General features: G+C 43.1%; 1 protein-coding gene across 1 annotated transcript; it reads right to left on the bottom strand.

Annotated features, from left to right (window-relative positions):
- Nucleotides 1-4077: 4077 nt before the first annotated feature.
- On the bottom strand, nt 4078-19342 carry ptpn11a (protein tyrosine phosphatase non-receptor type 11a). The gene is made up of 16 exons (XM_034095562.2): nt 18925-19342; nt 17543-17665; nt 15594-15788; nt 11699-11891; nt 10799-10918; nt 10586-10699; nt 10089-10185; nt 9897-9994; nt 9544-9702; nt 9102-9233; nt 8452-8606; nt 8291-8358; nt 7411-7562; nt 7206-7324; nt 7020-7108; nt 4078-6830 (listed from the first exon to the last, which is right to left on the bottom strand). The coding sequence occupies exons 1-15, from the start codon at nt 18936-18938 to the stop codon at nt 7039-7041; spliced, it is 1809 nt and encodes a 602-aa protein (XP_033951453.1). The 5' UTR covers nt 18939-19342; the 3' UTR covers nt 4078-6830; nt 7020-7038.
- Between the last annotated feature and the right edge of the window lie 901 nt (nt 19343-20243).

Genomic DNA, 20243 nt, shown 5'->3' on the forward strand with positions numbered 1-20243 from the left:
GAAAAACAACACAGCCGTTAGCTCTTAGCACTCAGAGCTCACAGCTCTTCATATCTGTTCAGAAACTAGACAAAAGTTAAACAAGTACAAACCACAGACTGCCTGTGTCATGGCGAATACAGTCGCTGGTTTATTTATTTCTGTATAGGCCGTTGTTGTGAGTGTGGACGGGCGGAGCATATATAATGTTAGCTTAGCCAAGCTCCATTTAGAAAACACGCATTTTAAAAGGGTTATTCGCCTGCTGTCTGTCTGCAGACTTGTCAAAGCATTAATTCATGGTTTTTACTAACCGGTATCAGTATGTTGTTACTTCGGCATCATTTTGAAACGTGTATTACAATTAAATCACGGTAAAATATGTTCATCTTGTTGTAGTTGTAGCCCCCTTGCCAGCTATTCTCTCTCTAGTTTAGCATACTCAGCCTGGTTGTTCCTGGCCCTAGAACCACGATTTTATGGGGCCAGAATTAGGACCCGCTAGCCGGTACTAGGCCAAGTGGAAACGCAACCAAAAACGGGCCCCGCACGGCTCGGCACGCTTAAAGCGAGCTACCCGCTGCAGTGGAAAACGCGCCATTAGCTTATCTGCTAAGGAGAGGGCCCGCCAGATACCCGCCAGATACATTCAAGGCCTATGAGACAGCAAGCCATCGCAGCTAATGGAGAAAATGCTAAATCTGCTAGGGGGGGAAGATCCCCGGATTTTGTTCATTGAGACGTTCCTGCGCAACTTGCCTTCCCGGGTTCAGACGGCGCTAGCCAACACGTCCATTACGGAGCCCCGTGCCTTGGCTGAAGAGGCTGACCATTTTTTCCTGGCTACCCAGCAGTCCGGTGTAGAGGTGCTAGCTGTGACGCTCGGCGCCCCCTCTACAGTTAAGAAGACTTGGGGGAGGCTGGACGTGACGGTACCAAGCCGGCGTGGGGACACAGGAGTGTTTTTACCAAGCGGTTCGGGGTGTTTGTGTATTGGAGGACAGCGGTTCAACTGGGATTTTGTGACGGCAGACATTTCTTTTCCCCTCCTCGGGCAGACTTTATGTGCTCACGCACTCCTGGTGGACGTTAAAAATAAACGCTTGGTTGATGCCTTGACGTTTTCCTCCCTCGTGTGTACACTTGGCAAGGCGGCGTACGACGGGCTGTCGGGCTCGTTGTCGGGAGCGGACATTTTTCTCAGGTTGTTGGCTGAATTTCCAGACCTGACGCTACCCACCTTCTCCGCGCTCACCACCAAGCATGGGGTGGAGCACCACGTTACCACCGAAGGTACCCCAGTCTACGCCAGGGCCCAGCGGTTGAACCCTTCTAAGCTTGTAGTAGCGAGGGCGGAGTTTTCAACCATGGAACGCCTGGGTATCGTCCGCCGTTCTGACAGTCCTTGGGCCTCTCCTCTACACGTCGTTCCCAAGAAGAACGGCGGTTGGTGCCCGTGCGGGGATTACCAACGACGCCATGACACCTGACCGCTACCTGGTGCCGCACATTCAAGACTTTTCAGCACATCTGGCTGGTACGTTGGTGTTTTCTAAAGTGGACCTGGTGCGCGGATACCACCAGGTGCCCATGCATCCCCTGGACGTTCCTAAGACGGCAGTGACAACGCCGTTTGGACTTTTCGAGTTCCTACGGATGCCTTTTGGGCTCAAGAACGCCGCTCAAACGTTCCAGCGCCTGATGGATTCGGTGCTGCGGGACCTGCTGTTTGTGTTAGTCTACCTGGACGACATACTCGTCGCCAGCACTTCGGTGGAAGAGCACCTGTCACACCTCCGAGCCCTTTTCACGAGGCTCAGCCAACACGGGTTGATAATCAATCCTGCAAAGTGCCAGTTCGGGGTGTTTGACATTGACTTCCTCGGACACTGCGTCACCAAAGGCGGTGCAGCACCCCTGCCGGCGAAGGTTGAGGCTGTCGCGGCGTTTCCTTGCCCGCTCACAGCCCGGTCGCTCCGTGATTTCCTGGGGATGGTGACTTTGTACCGCCGTTTCATCGCCCGGGCCGCCCACATTATGCGGCCGCTGTATGAGGCTTTGAAGGGTACGACCCCCATCCAGGCGATCGACTGGACGGCGGAAGCTGAGTCTGCTTTTACAGAGGTCAAGACCGCGTTGGCTCAGGTGGCCCTGTTGGCGCACCCATCATCCACGGCTCCCATCTCCATTACCACAGACACATCGGACTACGCAGTTGGTGCGGTATATCAGGGGTATGTTGAACTAGATTCGCAGTACATGCCTCAGGCTCCCGAACGCGGGAAAAACTCAGTTTTTCTCGAAATGCCGGTTTTTTTTGGGAGACGTCCGTGGCTGTCACGGGCACACGGACTGAGGCTCAGTGCACCCCATGCGGAATGGCTGAGGACATCGCTCGCCATTCACGCATCGTCTCGGCAGTGGAAGACAGCAAGCCTTCCGACTACACGGAGACGATACACGACCTGCTAGGTATGGAAGAACCCGACTTCTACCTCATGGGGCTGTTTCTTCGGGACGTGCGGCTGCATGTCCAGGCTGCGCTAGTTAACACGGCTAGTGTTGAGCCCCACACTTTAGCCGAAGAAGCTAGCCGGTTCTTCCTGGCCGCCCGGCGATTTACCCCTGAGGTGCTGGCCACTACACGTAGCGGCACCTTCCCTGGTAGAGGGACGCCGCCTAGCAGAGGCTCCGGGGCCGACAACATCGACTAGCGGTTAGCGGCCGTCGACACCAGCTAGCAGCTAACCACGACAGCTAGCAACGGCTGACAGCTTACGACAACTAGCAGCTACCGAAGACTACCAGCTAGCGGCTAACGACGACAGCTAACGACTAGCTGCTAACAGCTATTGACATTCGTCGGTTGACATCCGACTGTTAACCCCTTTTTTTGTGGTGCCGGAGAGGAGGTTCAACCTCGTCTGGTTGGCCTCGTGTGGATCCTCTCACAATTTCGCCCACCTGTTTTTGACCGTGGACAGTACGACCCTTTTGAGCTTTTCCCTGGTGCCTGAGGAGGTTCGATCATGTCTGGTCGGCCTCATGTGGACCCTCTCGCTTTTTCACCACCTCAACGGCGGCTTCAGACGTCGCCCATGCCTTCATCGGCCCGTGGGTGGCGCGCTTCTGGACCCCGTCTCGACTTTACGGTTTCGGACGTCGCCCATGCCTTCATCAGCCCGTGGGTGGCGCGCTTCTGGACCCTGCCTGGCCTTTTCTCTTACCGCGGCTCACCTCGACGGCGGCTTCAGACGGCGCCCCATCTGGCCTCTCCCCTGTCCTCAGCTCCTTCCTCCCGAGGACTTCGTGCCCGCCGCCGCTGTGCCCTCGCCTGCGGCCGGGCAGCGCTCCTTCCTGCTGGGGACCACCGGGATATTCACGCCCGTCCCCACGTTGCAGCACAGCGGCCCTGCTTTCTACGGCTGGCGGATTTTTTCTTCGTTCGCCACGACGCCTACTGCGGCCCCCTTACGACGGTCCGTTCCGACCCGCCCCCGGTGGGGATGCCCTCTCCTGCGGCCCCACCCTCCTCGGCACCTGTGGTGCTTCCTCCCGGATGCGAGGATTGTGTCCTTTGCAGCAACATGTCCTTTGCAGCTTCTGATTAAAGTCAACATTTCACCTTCGATGCACCGCCTCCGACTCCTATCTCTCGGCACTACTCTTTAATATTTAACTACTTTTAACACTCTTTTTGCACTTTATCTAACTGACACTAACATGCCTGGTATCTTTTCCTTATCAATTATTCAAATACACTTCAAAACTCCTGAAAAGTACTGTAACGTCTATATTTACTAGAACATTCAGTACTAATGCCTAGTGACATTTCTACTATTTCTTTAACACTCACCTGTCAGACATTTTAACTGGCCTCATCAAATGTCATCTCTTGAAATTCCATTCAATACAGCAAGTTTCATATTTGTTCATTACTTACACTCCTTTCAGTCATGATGCATAACAAAAACGAATGAAAGCCCCAAATGTCATATTAAATGTAATGTAGGCTCCTAAGAAGTTTCATATATTTTAAAAAGTATTGCAAGTGTTTTGTGAGAACAATGCACAATGGCTACAAAAAAGAAACAAAAAGACAGTCTTACTGAGGCATTAGCCTGCCATTTATTGTTATTGAGAAGTTAACACTGTTAACTACATTGAAAGTCATACAATAAACCTCTTAAGCTTTGTGAGAGGTCCCTCCCTGTGTCACAGAGAGAAGGCTGTAGGAATATACATACAGTTTATCTTATTGGCAAGTAGATATGTTTTAGTAAGTACATTCTCCTCTATCAGGTACTCATGTACAATATACATGTTAAAAAATATAGTTTGTTTGCATCGTGATCTCTTTTTTTTCCTTTTATTGTTCAGGATGAAATATTTCACATTTAAGTGTTACATGTTCTTGAATGGTGGAGGAACTAATTAGCACTGTTTTTTTTAATAGTTATCACATACACATATGCATAGAAGGCACGTCTATGCATCTAAATTGCTTACATGATAAATGGAAAGCAGTTTTATCATCCGGGAGAAAAAAGCAAAAACAATAAAGTATCCAAGAACATATGGCTGATAGGCAGTCGCACTCTCACAACACTTACACACATCTTCCTCACACACACACACCACAGGACAAAAAACACCAAAAAGCAAGCTCTCCAAGAAACATGAGACAAGTACAGACTCATCCGTTTGACGATAAAACTGCATACAGTACACCAGACTACAGAAAATCTCAGTCAGTGAATGGCGTTCACCCGGGAGCAGAGGAATCATTTCAAAGAACACTTGCTGTGAAGCAGCAGCCGGGTGTAAGCAGAGTCCTCCGATGGGAGGAAGCAGCCCCCGAAGAATCACTGATTTCATGATTTTCAAATGTTACAGAAAGAAGCTGTTCAATCCTGGATCAGTGGTTGTTGAGAACTGTCCCTCAAGGCAAAGAGGAGAGTCGCTTCTTTCCTTTTCTTAATGGAGAGATTGTGAGTCAGCACTGTTACAGTAAGTTCAGTCTCAAGACTGCAGTTTCTCAAAGCTAGTGTTAGAAGGCTTGGCAAAAAATAAAATACTTAGTCAACACGTTTGAAATGAGTGTTGTGGTTTCAGATTAATACAGATCCAAAACACCAGACTTTCTACAAATACTGCAGCTTAGTGTGAACATGAAGTTAAATGAATAGTTTCACATTTTTGGTAAGACACTTATTTGCTTTTTTGCCAAGAGGTGCTGAAAAATATCAAGGCTATAAGTAACAGGTAATTAGCTTGAATCAGCATAAAGACCGTAAGCAGGGGGAAACAACAAGCATTGCTTTCTCTGACGATAACAAAACCATTGGACCTATTTTTTCACATCTGGTTGTGAACAGTTTAAAGAAAATAGATATTATGTATTAATCAGTGAGCTGTATAGAGGTTCTGGTAGGTGGTTTTGCTACCTTTGGACAAAGCAAAGTTTCCAGTCTTTATACTAAATTAGCTAATCCGCTGTTGGCTATAGCTTCTTTTATCAATCTTCTTGCAAGAAAGTAAATGAGCGAATTTTCCAAAATTACAATATATTCCTTTAAATGTTTTAGTTTGAGTAACATCAACAAAAAGACAACAAGTTTGAACTTCTGAATCCAGGTGCCAACTATTACAGGGCCAACAATCTCAACCAAAGCAATGACTATATCTATATCTATAGCGTCAAAGCCAAGAGATGTGTGATTGCTTCAGTGACTTAAAATTAAGTACATATATGGTGCTCAAAAAAGGCAATGGTACGAAAAAAGCGAATGAAAAGAAAAAAGTTATATGCACAAGTTAAAAAACAAAGTTAATTTGACAGCCATGCATCTGAGAAACTGAAATACTACAGACTCCCCTGAAATCTTAATACGTCCTCACACTGACTGACAATGAAGTGCAGGCATGAAGGCCCTCCTCTAAAGCCCACATTGTTTATAAATCCACCAGGTGAATCAAGGCTTGACTGTAACTGTTAGGCTGCTAAATAAAAGTGCAGCAATAAGGGCATACGGCTAGAGCTCAGGAATGGTTAACTAACAGACGATGCGTATCCCAATAACAAAAGCACTTTATGGACAACAAAGAAATGTGAATTCACACTCCGAACAGCCTGAATTAAGATTTCACTTGGAGGCAGTTCTGGCGCAAAAAAAAGGAATTCATGTTTAGTCAGTAGATTACAATTTACAGTAAAATGGTATTATACTACAATGCCAATCATTCTTCATTCAAAAACATTAGCTCTATATATAACAGTGAAACTAGACCGTTATCACTGGAAATTCTGCCCCACTTTAGTCCACAAATAAGGTCTCGTCTCCCACTGACCAGGCTAAATAGAGACTTTTAATTGGCTGAGAAATGTGGATAAAATCATTCATGGTTTTGGCACAGGCCTTATTCAGAAAACTCCTCACTTCCATCAACAAACAAACAACCTACATAACCTTCCTTTGGTTAATTAAAATAAGAAAACAGAAATATGTGAGATGAGCAAAGGTTAGCTAGGGTTTTCCCTCTGAGAAGAGTGCTCGCTCTTTGCAGCCCTTGTTGAATTGAGATTTACAAAGGCTAGTCCTAAAACTGTTGGTAGTAGGATTTAGCATGCTAGGCTTCTCAAAGGCTCTTCTGATGATCATCACAGTGGTTTAGAATTCAACTAGAGGGCAAATGTTCATGTAAGATGAGCGAGAACAGGAGGACCCTGGTGTCTGGTCTCTCTCACGTTTTTCTGTTTTTGTGTGTGTTTTTCCATTGTTCCATGTCATTACGGTCAAGTCTCAGGCGTCAAGGTGTGGCTGGCGAAAAAACTGTCAGGTATCAAGATCCTGAAGGAGACAATAAAAAAGGTAAACATGTAGGAATACAATTTGAGCTGTGAAAATGTTCATTATGCAGAATTCATCATGACAGATAAACTACTTCAAACACCCTCAGCGCTTTATCAATGACTGGCCTTTGCTTTTCACTTTACTGCCTCATATGGTTTCCTTTATTCCTTAATGATACTCATGTACCTGGAACCGAGGGTAAATCTCATCTGAAGCTCTTCTGCTGCTGCATCAGGCCCACGTTCTCATACACTCTGGAGCTGTCGTCCCTCATCCTGCCAACATACATTGACATGTTGTAATGCCACACTACTTTCTTAATAAGGGGTTTAAATCTGACACAAAACAGTTAAAGAGCGACCCTTTACTTACTCTGTGCAGGTGGGAGTAGGAATAGGAGTGCAGGGAGGCAAAGGGCTCTGCTCTCCTCCAGTCAGGTCAGATGAAGAGTACTTAATGTTGGTGTACTCACGCCCTTTAATCTTACTTTTCTGCAGAGGAGAAAAACAGAGCAAGGTCAGGGGGCTGGAGCAGAAAAAGCGATAATGGAAAAAGTGGTTTGTTATCTGCTGCACACCTGTTCCTCCTCTATGCGTCTCTGCAGTGTTTCTATGTAGTGCTGTACAGCCATGTAGATGAATCTGTACTGCGCCTCAGTCTGCACCATTCCAGAGCGCTGAGAACGAACCATCTGGATGGTCTTTGGCACGTCGATGTCGCAGTCCACCCCTGCAGCAGGCAAACAATATGTTACACTGATAACACCCTTAGCATTGGCTATATTAACAAAGCCAGCATTAGTCTCAAGGACAAAATCCTGAGTAAAGCAAGTGAAAAAGTAACTAAAGGGATATAAAAGGCAAGTAAAGCAATAATAATAATAATAATAGAGCATGCAGGCTAACTAAAATACCAGGTAAAGTGACATTGGAGGGATTAGTAACAGCAAAGTCTGAAAATGTAGTATATGTAAATAGGATATAGTACATATTGTCATTTTTAGGGATTGTTCAGGTTTTTTTTAAGTGAATTGCCATCAGACAGATCTTACTGACAGGGGACTGAAGCCATTATCTAAGCTCTCTTCAAAGACTTGGTCAAAAAAAATTCTCAGGCGGTTTTGAAGAGAACACAGATAAAGGCGAAGTAAAGCTGTAGAAATATTCTAAATATAGTTTGCAACAGAATTTGGAGAAGTACCTCATCGAACCACAATTCAAAACAAATCTGCCTTAATGAGTAAAGTACATTTTTATTTTTTAAAGTGATCAAGTTATTCTTTTTCTGGTGTTTTTGGCAAATACTAAGCTGCTTCAAGTGCTTGACCACCCGAGCAGAAGGTAGTCAGATTTGTGATTTGGTCCACAAAGACCCATGTAGGTTAAGAAATGTTTTAATCTGGATTTTATCCTGATTCAAGACATTTGTATTGCCAAGAGTACATTTGCAGGACTCACCTTTTTCCCTGATCACATCTATCAGGATGTCAATCACAATAAATGTTCCTGTCCGCCCGATCCCTGCACTGAAGAAAATAACAGACGCATCTTTGAGTTAACACGCACACTTAGAGGATTTATTTAAATTATTTGTGTAAGTGTTTTTAGTGTGATTGTACCTGCAGTGTACCGCTATAGGCCCAGCGTCCACGATGCTCTCCTGCTTCAGGTTGACCTCCTCTAAGAAGTCCAGGACGCCTCCTGGGTCTGTGGGGACCCCGTGATCCGGCCAGGCCCTGAAGTGGTACTGCCACACTGTACGCTCTGTGTTGCCCTGGAAACATGTGGAGAACAACTTTCAAAATACAGTTCAATGTATAGTAATCAATACATGAATACAGAAGTCCCAAAAAGGAAAGGCTTGCAAATTCTATATATTTTTTTCAGTCAACAAATACCCATGTAAAATCAAAAACCAACATGTCTGTTAATTAATTCTCTACGTTGTCTGTGGCACTCAGCCCAACGATTCCTGAAGTTATTAGCAAAAGTCACTCAACCAAGATTAAATAGTGCATTTGTTGGGGACTATTTTTAGCTATGGATTATTCCACATGTGGTGCTCTAGTGAGTATTTGGGGCAGTAGGACATTGTGTGTTGGATTGAGTCAAAAATAAACAACAGTGTGTGTGTCTCCCCAGGGTGGCTAGCTGAACAACAATAGAGATCTATGGCACAGAAAGAAAAAAGAAAAAAACGATTTTGCTCATATCAATACATTACACTGTTTTTCTCGATCCATGTTTAAAAAAAACAAACACAACTTACCTGTCCAACTTTAGACAGTTTGAGTTCTCTTAAGATGTAGTCGTGTGCAGCCGTCTCCCTGACGTTGCGAACGCGCATCGCTCCGTACTCCTTCAGCGACGACATGTCCGGCCAATACTTCACACACTTACTCTGTTGAGACACAAAAAAACAATAGAACTCACTATGACATGTTTCCTCTGATGCCTCTGTTTAATGGGCAGAGTTGAAAAGGTACTAAGAACTTGAACTGTATCCCTCTATTCTATCTCACCATGTTATTTCTACTTTCTAAGTAGAGGGTCTGACACCAAAACCTGATAATGACTGTAGCTGGACTGGAAATATGTTGATGCAACAATGTTCTGCACTTTGCTCAGCTAGTATTCAGGAATAACAACAGGACAGGACACCATACAGTATTAATGGTTTTATGGTTAACTTTTTGCTTTGTTTTGCTCACCTTTCCCCTCTCCACCTCTTTGGTGGTCATCACGATGACGCGCGAGTTCTCCTGAAACACCATCCTCCAGAAGTCACTGATGGTGGTCTGCAGACAGCCCTGAGTGGCGATGTAGCTCTTCTTCACCTTTGTGCTGTTACACTTGGGGTCTAGCTCCGGCTACACACACAGACCAAACAAACAGAGACGGAGGATTACTGACAATGAACAGAAATAAAAACATATGGAGTAAAATCAAGATCACAAACTGAAAACATGCAGAAAAAGCTACCGACAGACTTATCAACACAATTCTTCATTTTAAACATATTATCAAGTACAGAATGAATGATGGGTGTATATAGGGGGTTTACCATGACAGCAGATACTACCATGATGAGATTGGCATTGATGTAGTCAGAGCCTAGCTCATTGGGGTCCCTGTCGTTCAGCACCACACGTGTGTGGTCAACTGGAAAGAGAAAGAGAAACAGTACAGTTTATAAAAAACCCTGAGGTGAAAGAGAAAGGTTGTTATAGAGAAAGAGCAGTCAGTGATTCCTCACAGGGCAGAATGTTCTTGTATCTGTTCTTGTTTTTGTTCTCTGCTTTCTGGCCCTCTTTGCGACTGTAGAGCAGTTTACACTCTTGTTGCTGCAAGGTCTGGATGGAAAAAGAGAGGAGAGTCAAGCAGTCATAGTGTAGAAGCATGCTGTTTCAAAGTAACAATAGGGTATTTTAATTCATATAGATTTCCTGATGTATTGATCGTTAAATCTATTTCTCTACGAGCTTCTGTCATTTTAGCATGAAAACTAACTTTCACGATGAATTGATTATCAAAATAGTTATTGTTGCAGCTTTAACCCACACGTTTGATATTTAAGGTAATAACACACAAAGTAGAAAATAATACAAAAACAAAGAGTTCTAAACTAGAATATAAAAAAAGTAGCAAATCTAAAAAAAACAGCACTTGACAATTTAGCACTTTTATGGTAAGAAACTGAAAAAACCTGACCAAAGAGGACAGCTTTAGTGTAACAACAACTGAACCACTCACCTCAAATTCTTCCCAGAAGCCCTGTTTGACCTTGTCAGTGGCCTCCGCTAGCTTGCTCAGCTCCCTAACTCGACTTTCAATCTCTGCAGCGTTAATACGAGTAGTGTTCAGGGGCTGGGGAGGAGAGCAGGGGTCAGCACCGGGAAGTACAATCAGGAGAATGTAGCCTTAGATTTAGGTATAAGTAGTATTTGAAGCAGACATTGGCGGTACCTGTTTGAGCTGCAGCACGGTGCCCAGAGTCTCCACCATGGGGTTCTTCTTGTAGTGCTCTACCAAGTCAGTCAGGGAGTCAAACTTCTCCCCCCCGCCCACATCGTACTTCAGGTCATGCTGAAGAAGAAACCACATCCACATGAGGGAACTAGTCTCAACATCGTAAGACAATACAAACTTTAACATGCACTAGATGTCTAGGAGAAATCACAGAGGATGCATTTTGTGCACTCAATATTTGCAATATGTGAATATTGATCTATTTGTCCCCATTCCAAAACGTAAACAGTGAGAGGACAGACTATACTGAGAGCCCCTTGCTTTTTTCTTCTAGCACAGATGTGTCTGAGTCTTCCACTGCATGAACATAATGACCCGTGTCTGAGGTTGTAGTCATAGTCACAGGCTCTGCTTTTGTTTCCACTGAACTCATCTTTTACAACGAATTTCTGTGGCTAAATGTAGTTTCTGCTCAGGAAGAGATCATACTAAATCCTTTTGAATATAACTGCCTTGTTTCATATTTGACCCTGTAAACTGTTGCTACAGTTCACAGTAGCAATTTCTTCAAAATCTTATGTACCAATTTTAAAGTGGTGAACATTGCAGGGTAACCAAACGCCACGTGTAGAAAAATAAATCTTATAATAATAATAATAATAATAATAGATTTAATTTGTTAGCGCTTTTACAGATGCTCAAAGACGCTTATACCAACTTGTTCCACTGTTGTCAAGAAAATCAAGGCACTTGGGATTGGTTCTACTTGTATTAGCTTGACTCTTCCCAGAGGTACATCCTTCACCCTCTTAGGTGTCTCTACATATATTTTACAAGTTTTCTTTCTGTTAAACACAGGAATTCAGCGAACACAGAGGTGATGAGGGGTGTGTTTACCTGGCAGCGGATCATGACGTGAGTGACTTTGGGTTTGTTGTCACTGCTGTCCGTCTTGTCGTCTCCTGTCCGGACTGACAGAACAAAATCCCCGGGGTGGCTCTGGCTCTCTCTCACAAGGAAGCTGCCGTTCTTCCCTTTCTCCGTCAGCAGCTTCTCTGCCTCGCGGCCCGACAAATGTCCGTGGAACCATCTGGCAAAAAGACACACAAGCGGAAAATGTGTTTCATCCAAACTCAACTGACTGAAGAATACTCCTCCTGCTGCCAATAGGGATTGGAATAAACGTGTACTTTACTACTTTAATGGTATCACTCTATTTATTGTTTAAAAGCTTGGTTGAAAAAGGGTCATAGACGTAATACTATCTGAAAGATTACATTTTTCTTCATCGTTTCCTTTTATTGTATATTATAGCTTGCCTAGACTCTGAAGGAAAGAGCCATGTCCAATTTTTTTTTTAAATATGGAGAATGATAGAAAAACTAATCTGTACTTTGCATAATAAAAAGTTATATTTCTTACCTTTGTTTACAGTATAAAATGCCATAAATAAAGTTAATCCCGAGTTAAACGCTGCAGCACAAAACTATAGCTACTGCTAGTGAACATTGAGTGACATCATATTTATATAACTGAACACCAAACATCTTTCATTAATTAACACAATTGTAAAATCAATCCAAGCTGATCATTTCTTAACAGACATACTTCAAGCATAACAACTAGGGATGTAACAATACCAAAAACTCACGGTACGATAATATCGCGATAAAAAGTCCACGGTACGATATTTATCACGATATTGAAAAATAAAGAAAAATGTGAATTTTTCTTTTTTTACTTGAATTTTTTTTTCTTTATTAAATAATAAATCTGAGTTGTACAGCATTTTAGTAGGATAGTAGTATTTTAAAGTGTCAAAAATATAATAATCAGTCCCGGCAATAGAATAAATCAAGTTTCACTTTAGTTTTTCAAGTAACAACTGCTGCCTCCAAACTCTGCTGCAGAAACTCTCCTCTCTACTCTCTCATCCTCTCTGGACTCTCTCTGTCCTCTCACATCTCGGCAGGCTCGTCAGTCCCCTCCTGCTCCCTGGCTAAATGATGCACTGCGTGCTAATAGAACCGTCCTTCGGGCAGCAGAGCGGAAATGGTGGAAATCCAAACACCGTGATGAACTCCTAACCCATCAGGCTCTCCTCTCCTCTTTCTCTGCTTTGATCTCTCAGGCAAAAAGCACTTTCAAGATAAGATCCAATCTTCCTATTCCAATCCCAAAAAACTATTTTCCATCTTCTCCTCCCTCCTGGACCTTCCCAAAGCCCCTCCCCCCTCCTCCCTTCTGTCAAGCGACTTTGTTAACCACTTTGAAAAAAAGGTTGATGATATTCGCTCTTCTTTTTCTGACTCACCTCTACTCACCGCTGGGTCACCAGACCCTCCTTTCACCCACACACTGACCTCCTTTTCCCCTCTCTCTCCAAGTGAGGTTCTTACCCTCATTACCTCTGCCCGCCCTACCACCTGTCCTCTGGACCCTATCCCTTCAAACCTCCTTCAGACTATCGCTCCTGATATTCTACCGTTTCTCACCCATTTCATCAACACTTCTCTAACTTCTCTAACTTCTCTAACTTCTGGTCACTTTCCAAACAGTCTCAAGGAGGCAAGAGTAAACCCTCTCCTAAAGGAACCCACTCTCAACCTGTCAGATGTTATAAACTACAGGCCTGTCTCTCTCCTCCCGTTCCTGTCTAAAACACTTGAACGCGCTGTCTTTAGACAACTCTCCTGCTATCTCCATCAGAACAACCTTCTGGATCCGCACCAGTCTGGTTTCAAGGCAGGTCACTCCACAGAAACTACCCTCCTTGCTGTCACTGAGGAACTGCACACTGCTAAAGCAGCCTACCTCTCCTCTGTCATCATCCTTCTGGACCTGTCTGCTGCATTCGACACGGTGAACCATCAGATCCTCCTTCGCACTCTCCAAGAACTTGGAGTTTCAGGCTCTGTACTTTCCCTCCTCACCTCATACCTCAAAGACCGCACCTACAGGGTAACTTGGAGAGGGTCCGAGTCCGACCCTTGTCAATTAACTACAGGGGTCCCTCAGGGCTCTGTTCTTGGTCCCCTCCTCTTCTCCTTGTACACAAACTCACTTGGATCAGTCATTAGCCCGCATGGTTTTTCATACCACTGCTACGCTGACGACACCCAATTAATTCTGTCCTTTCCCCGCTCAGAGACCCAGGTCGTCGCACGCATCTCTGCTTGTCTAACAGACATCTCTCAGTGGATGTCTGATCATCACCTCAAGCTCAACCTTGACAAGACTGAACTGCTTTTCCTTCCGGGAAAAGAATGTCCCACTCTTGACCTAACAATCAACATTGGCACCTCTGTTGTTTCCCCGACTCAGACTGCAAGGAATCTGGGTGTGACCCTAGATAACAACCTGTCCTTCACTGCAAACATCGCTGCTACAACCCGCTGCTGCAGATACACGCTTTACAACATCAGGAGGATGCGTCCCCAGCTGACCCAGAAAGCAACGCAGCTTCTGGTCCAGGCTCTCGTCATCTCACGCCTAGACTACTGCAACTCCTTCCTGGCTGGTCTACCTGCATGTGCCATCCGACCTCTGCAGCTCATCCAGAATGCAGCGGCTCGTCTGGTCTTCAACCTTCCTAAATTCTCCCACACCACGCCGCTCCTCCGCTCCCTCCACTCCCTCCACTGGCTTCCGGTAACTGCTAGAATCCACTTCAAGACAATGGTACTTGCGTACCATGCTGCGAATGGATCTGGCCCTTCCTCCATCCAGGACATGGTTAAACCGTACACCCCAGCATGTGCACTTTGCTCTGCATCAACCAAACGGCTCGTTGCACCCTCGCTGCGAAGGTGACCCAAGTTCCCATCAGCAAAAACACGTGGGTTTGCTATCCTGGCTCCAAAATGGTGGAATGAGCTCCCCATTGACATCAGGACAGCAGAAAGCTTACACACCTTCCGGCGCAGACTGAAAACTCATCTCTTTCGAATCCACTTCGAGCGATAGAACTATTAACAAAGCACTTATATACTAATAAAGGGCTGGCTTATCTAAAGCCAGTTGAGTAGCACTTGAAATGTTTTTGCTCTATGAAGCCTGATGTACTTATATGATTCTGTTTTCTTCAAGTTTGTATTTTGTTGGTCGAACGCACTTATTGTAAGTCGCTTTGGATAAAAGCGTCAGCTAAATGCAAAGTAATGTAATGTAACTCAACTCTAACTCACTCACTCAGCATCATCAAGGATATCTTTTAGGAATATGAGCATGTCCACATTTCCAGGTGGAAGCTGGGATGTTTGGGCGTTTACAATATCCCCTGCTGTGGAAAAAACTCTCTTGCTTGGTACTGATGTTGCTGGGACAGAGAGATATGCTTTGGCCATGGGAAACAGCAGTGGGTCAAACTGTGCATTGTCTCTCCACCACTTCAAAAACAATACAGTTTTTGCCAAGAAGGTGAGGCTTATTGACAGGGTGAGATATAAATATACTGTTGGTAGACTTGGTACTTGTCAATGTCTCTAGGTGTGTAAATGTAGCCCAGTAAATACGATGTCCTTTTGTGTTATGTTCATGTTGTAACCTACTTGCTGCCATGTTGGACAGGTCTCCCTTGAAAAAGAGATCGATGATCTCAATGGGACCACCTGGTTAAATAAAGGTTTAAAAAAAAAAATAATTATTTAAAAAGAATTATTTAAAACAAATTAAAAAAAATCGCGGTAGATTTTGTCAGTCTCACGACGGTATTGAGACATTTATTTACCGCGATATCGCGATATATCGTTACATCCCTAATAAAAACATAATATCCAGCGTAATTGCTCACCTCTCTGACGTGGGATCCGCACAGTTGAGAGGATACTTGAGCTCAATAACGTCTCCGTTCTTCTCTTTCAGTTGGCCATGATGCTCCATGTAATACTGCACCAGCTCCGCCAGAGTGGCAAACTTCTCCCCCCCATAAAGGTCATAGTAGTCTCCTGTGTTCTGGATCTTGATGTGGGTGACGGCTCCATTTCGTCTATGAAAAAAAGAAAAGCAGAATCATTTAGAGAAATGTTTCCATCAAGGGGAAAGAACAGTGCCATCGTCAGGGACAAAAAGAGACTCCAACAGGGAGTAACAAAAAAGAAATCAAACCGATATGTGAAGCATCTTCTTAAAATCATCTCAAATAAGCAGACAATGTAGCATTATTGATAAATGATAATAGCACATGGTGTTTAGTTTAATGTGGAAGGCTCCAAATGCATCTTAGTTGGCAGACCTCTTTTACTAATGGCAGGTCGAGATGAAACAGCTTGCTGATCGGGTTTATATGCTACTATTTTAATACTTGATTCTAATGTCTTCTAAGCAGGAAAGCTAATTTTTACTTAGTTGCAGCATCTGAAACGTGACATTCGTCCCTTTTTGTTGTCTTGCAAAATGTTGAACTGAATTGATTTGGGTGTTAAACTGTTGCTCTTAAAAATAACTTCACAGATTAATGTATTTATTTATCAATAAAGAAATGAATCCTTAGTTGCAGCCTTAACGACACTATTGTATACTGCCTGCAGCCTTTCAGATGTAGAGTGCAAAATAAAAAATAGTTTAACACAAAGTCACATGCACCATCAACAACATGGTTGCCATCTGTTATGTACAAGAGAGGTGAGAGACACAAAACTGTCAGAGTCAAAGTGAGATAGAATTTCTTAGAGGAAAGCACCACGTTCTTTTGAGACAAACCAGACACAGACTGCATAAACCGTGTTGAGTCATTGTAAGGGATCAGCAGTATCTCGGAAAATAGAAAAGGAGAAGTTGAGGCAGATCTGAAGCTCAGCAGCATGTAACCTTAAATGACTTCTGGTTAAGTCTGGCAGAAGGAGCACAAAAGACGAGAGGCGGACAAGTGCTGGTTGAAGCAGCAGGGACGATGTCTCTGATCCACAAGACAGCACGACTTACTTTGGAGTTTTGAAGTAAATATGGTGAGAAATGAGAGGCTGTGCTGCTAAATTATGAGACTGAGGCAAAAATAACATTGGCTGTGTCTAAATTCAGTTAATGATACGTCATCGTTAAATTGTATGACTCGACAGGGCCTGAGATACAACCACAAACCTTTTTATTATTATTAAATTCTTTGGATAACACTGGTTTCCCAAGACGATATGGGGTGTTTTGTTTCCATTATCTAGGCATTCATTAATAGTGTTAATAAAACCTCTGTCTCCTTGTTAGTTTAGTGCTGAACAGGGGGTGTAAACTGTGTCTAGGGATATCAAATTAAAACATTGATCCAAAATGAAGTTAAATACTCTGTAGACTTGAGGGGAACTGCAGAGACTGCTGATAATTATCTGTGGTATTTATTACTACAAACTACTCCTTTTGAATTAGACATTATATGATCCATTTATATCATCAAAACATTTTGATCAGACATATTGGTTTTCTAAAAGTAGTTATAATTTAACAATTAGAAGGAAGCCAAAATGCTGATTACACAAAAACAGATGTGCACAATCACAGTTATTTAACGTTGAAATAGAAATAATTAAATTAGGGTGGAACATTCACTCTGTCCGATCCTTAGCCTAATAATTAAGGTAATCCAACATTTACGACTTGGTTTTATTTTGTTCTGCCAGTTTTATCGCCGTTTTGTTTAAATTTGGATAAGGATTAGTAAAAAGCACCAGAAAGTTTATTTTAAATTGTTGCCACAGTAGTATCTCACTGTATTTTCTGTATTGTATGCTGCATCGTGTGCTCATCACTTACCGCACTGAGAGGGTAAAGTCTCCTGGATTACTCTTACTGGGTCTGGCTAAAAAGCTTCCATCCACTCCTCGAGTCAGCAGCAGGTTTTCAGCCTCCACACCTGTGATGTTTGGGTGAAACCACCTGAAAGAGTAACACAGTAATCAGCTTCAGGGTAAAGTGAAAGATGATATTCAAAACTTGTACTGCATTTCATTCTGAGTCTCTCTCTTTTAACTATTTGGATAATGCAACTAAAAAGGGCATTTCTGAAACTGAAGCAGCACCATAACAACACCTTTAAACTCTATTGTTTCGGGGGGAAATGTGTCCCGCAGCACACATCAAACACAGAACACGCATCGACCTAAACATTCAACATAATAAAACACAGAAAATATACAACCATATCACTTTTTATGTGTGTTCAAATCTCCCTTTAGTTTATTGCTCTGTCTCGTTTTTCTTTTCTTAATATTTGAGGCTCCTTTGTACTTGTCCATCTTTTCTCTCCCATTCTTTTTCCCCCAAGACTATCTGTCTGTTAGGTTGATATCTGCGTCTCTTCCTCCATGAGACTCAGCCAGTGTTTGCTCTGTCTCTGTTCACAACTGTCCTAACACTGCATGCAGTCTCCCTCTATGAGAATATAATACCCCTTCAGTGTTATGTGTACAAGTATTCATTCCTGTTCCAACAACTTCAGTTCAGTACTAATGATCCTTATGCACCAACACCTCACCTAATATTTGTATCTTATTTTATCTTTAAACAATGTTAACTCATGTGTAATGCTTGACAATACTGCTGCTTTTACAAAATATGTTCCCAATTTGGGATGATTACAGCATCTATCTATCTATGTAGTTGCTTTGCATATGTACTTTGATATGAAATAATCAACACTTAAAATAGGACTTTAGTTACACTTGGAGTAAATCCACAAGCTACCTTGGACTATAAAAAAGAATTAAATTAGCTGCACCTTTACCAGCTTTGATAAACACATTATTGCATCAAATATTACAATCAAAACATATCATATTATTCTGAAATGGGCCAATCTGCAGAATAAGTACTTTTACTTTTGGTACTTTAGGTATACGTTGATGCCAATACTTTGGTACTTTTAATTAAGTAAGACTTTGATTGCAGGACTTTTTCATACACTGATACTTTACTCAAGTACACAATCTGAGTACTTCTTCCACATCTGCCGGTGTATGCTAAATGAAAGGGTCTTTAGCAAACTAGCTATTCAGTTTTTTTTCCAGAACCGTCGGCTCACTCGGAGCTTGTTTACGGACCCCCATACAGCTGAGTTAAGTTAAAAGTTAGCTAGCTCAGCTAACACATTTAGTATACATTGTTTTCCAGACAGCCCCCCCTACCCCCCTCTTTACCTCCGAGATGTCATTTTTTCGTTCCTCACTTCCTCGCTGGCAGTTAGCAGGAGCTACAATTAGCTGGCTAACGTTTCCCACCGTTTCCTCTTCAATCACAGAGTAAAGTGCTTCATCGGTTTACACCCGGTCAAAACGGGCACCGAAATCCAGGCATGGTGACTAAAAAATGTGTATGCGTTACAAAAAGAAAAGTCTTTAGGCCTCGGCCCCGGAGACTTCACAGCTAGTCGATTATTGGACGTCACCAAAGATGCGACAAAACAGAGGGTGCGCGGATTTTTTTCCACCCTGTGCGGCCGTTCAACGCTGCCACTTCCCCGCTTTTCAAAAAAAGCTACAGAGCTCGGCCCGTCCGGCAAACAGTGGGACATAAATTAAAGAGTCCTATCACTTTCTCTCTTGCGCATGCTCATTGACACCCTGTTTTATGATTACAGCGGCACAAGCGGTACAGCGGTGCGGAGCATCTCTGGAGCATTCGCCGCTCTAGCGTCAAAAGCGAAGCATTCCGTAGCCCACCGCATTGACCGCACAAATCACGTGATCACATAACCATACCATCACAACAAGTAGAGGAGATAAATGTCTAAATGTTCAAATGTCAAAAAACGAAATGTTGGTAATAATTGTACAATTCAGCAGTGGTGTAAGTGTCAGATATGTTAGTTAGATACCTTTATGGACAAAAATAAAAGTGATTACATCAAAAATAAATCTATGATCTTCTCTAGCATTGTTAAGTCTATGTCAGATGTGGAATATAACTTAGTTCAATTACTCAAGTTAGACTATTGTACTTTAGTTAAAAACAAAAGTAAGCTCCCTGTGTTTCCATGTTATGCCACATTTGCAATTACATTTTACTTTGCTCTATTTTCCTGACAGCTATAGTTATTTTTAGTACTTTTCCCCCTTCCTGTGCAAAGAAAACCATGTGCATTTATTGACAAGCTGATTTTATTTTTAAATATTTGTGTTAAACTGAAGGCTGAAATGTTCCTTCATGGGTTGAGAAATAATTATGCATTTTAAGCTAAATATACTTTAAAACCTCCTCTTGGGTCAGCTAGAAAATGCATCGTAACAAAGCTGAAAACAGAGCTGTTTTTGTCCCATTTTGAATCTCTTACAGTTGCACCTTTAACATCTGTCCATGCTCTCTACCTATAATAAAGCCAAATAAATAATATAATGTAGGCTATTGCTGTAGATTCAACTATACCCAAAAATGTGTACGTGAGTAAAAATAGTCCAAGACAGCTTTAGCAGTGAAATGCAGGCAGTAGAAATCAACCATAGACACATACGTGGAACAT

This window comes from Pseudochaenichthys georgianus, chromosome 12, assembly GCF_902827115.2.
Source record: "Pseudochaenichthys georgianus chromosome 12, fPseGeo1.2, whole genome shotgun sequence".
Classification (NCBI taxonomy): domain Eukaryota; kingdom Metazoa; phylum Chordata; class Actinopteri; order Perciformes; family Channichthyidae; genus Pseudochaenichthys; species Pseudochaenichthys georgianus.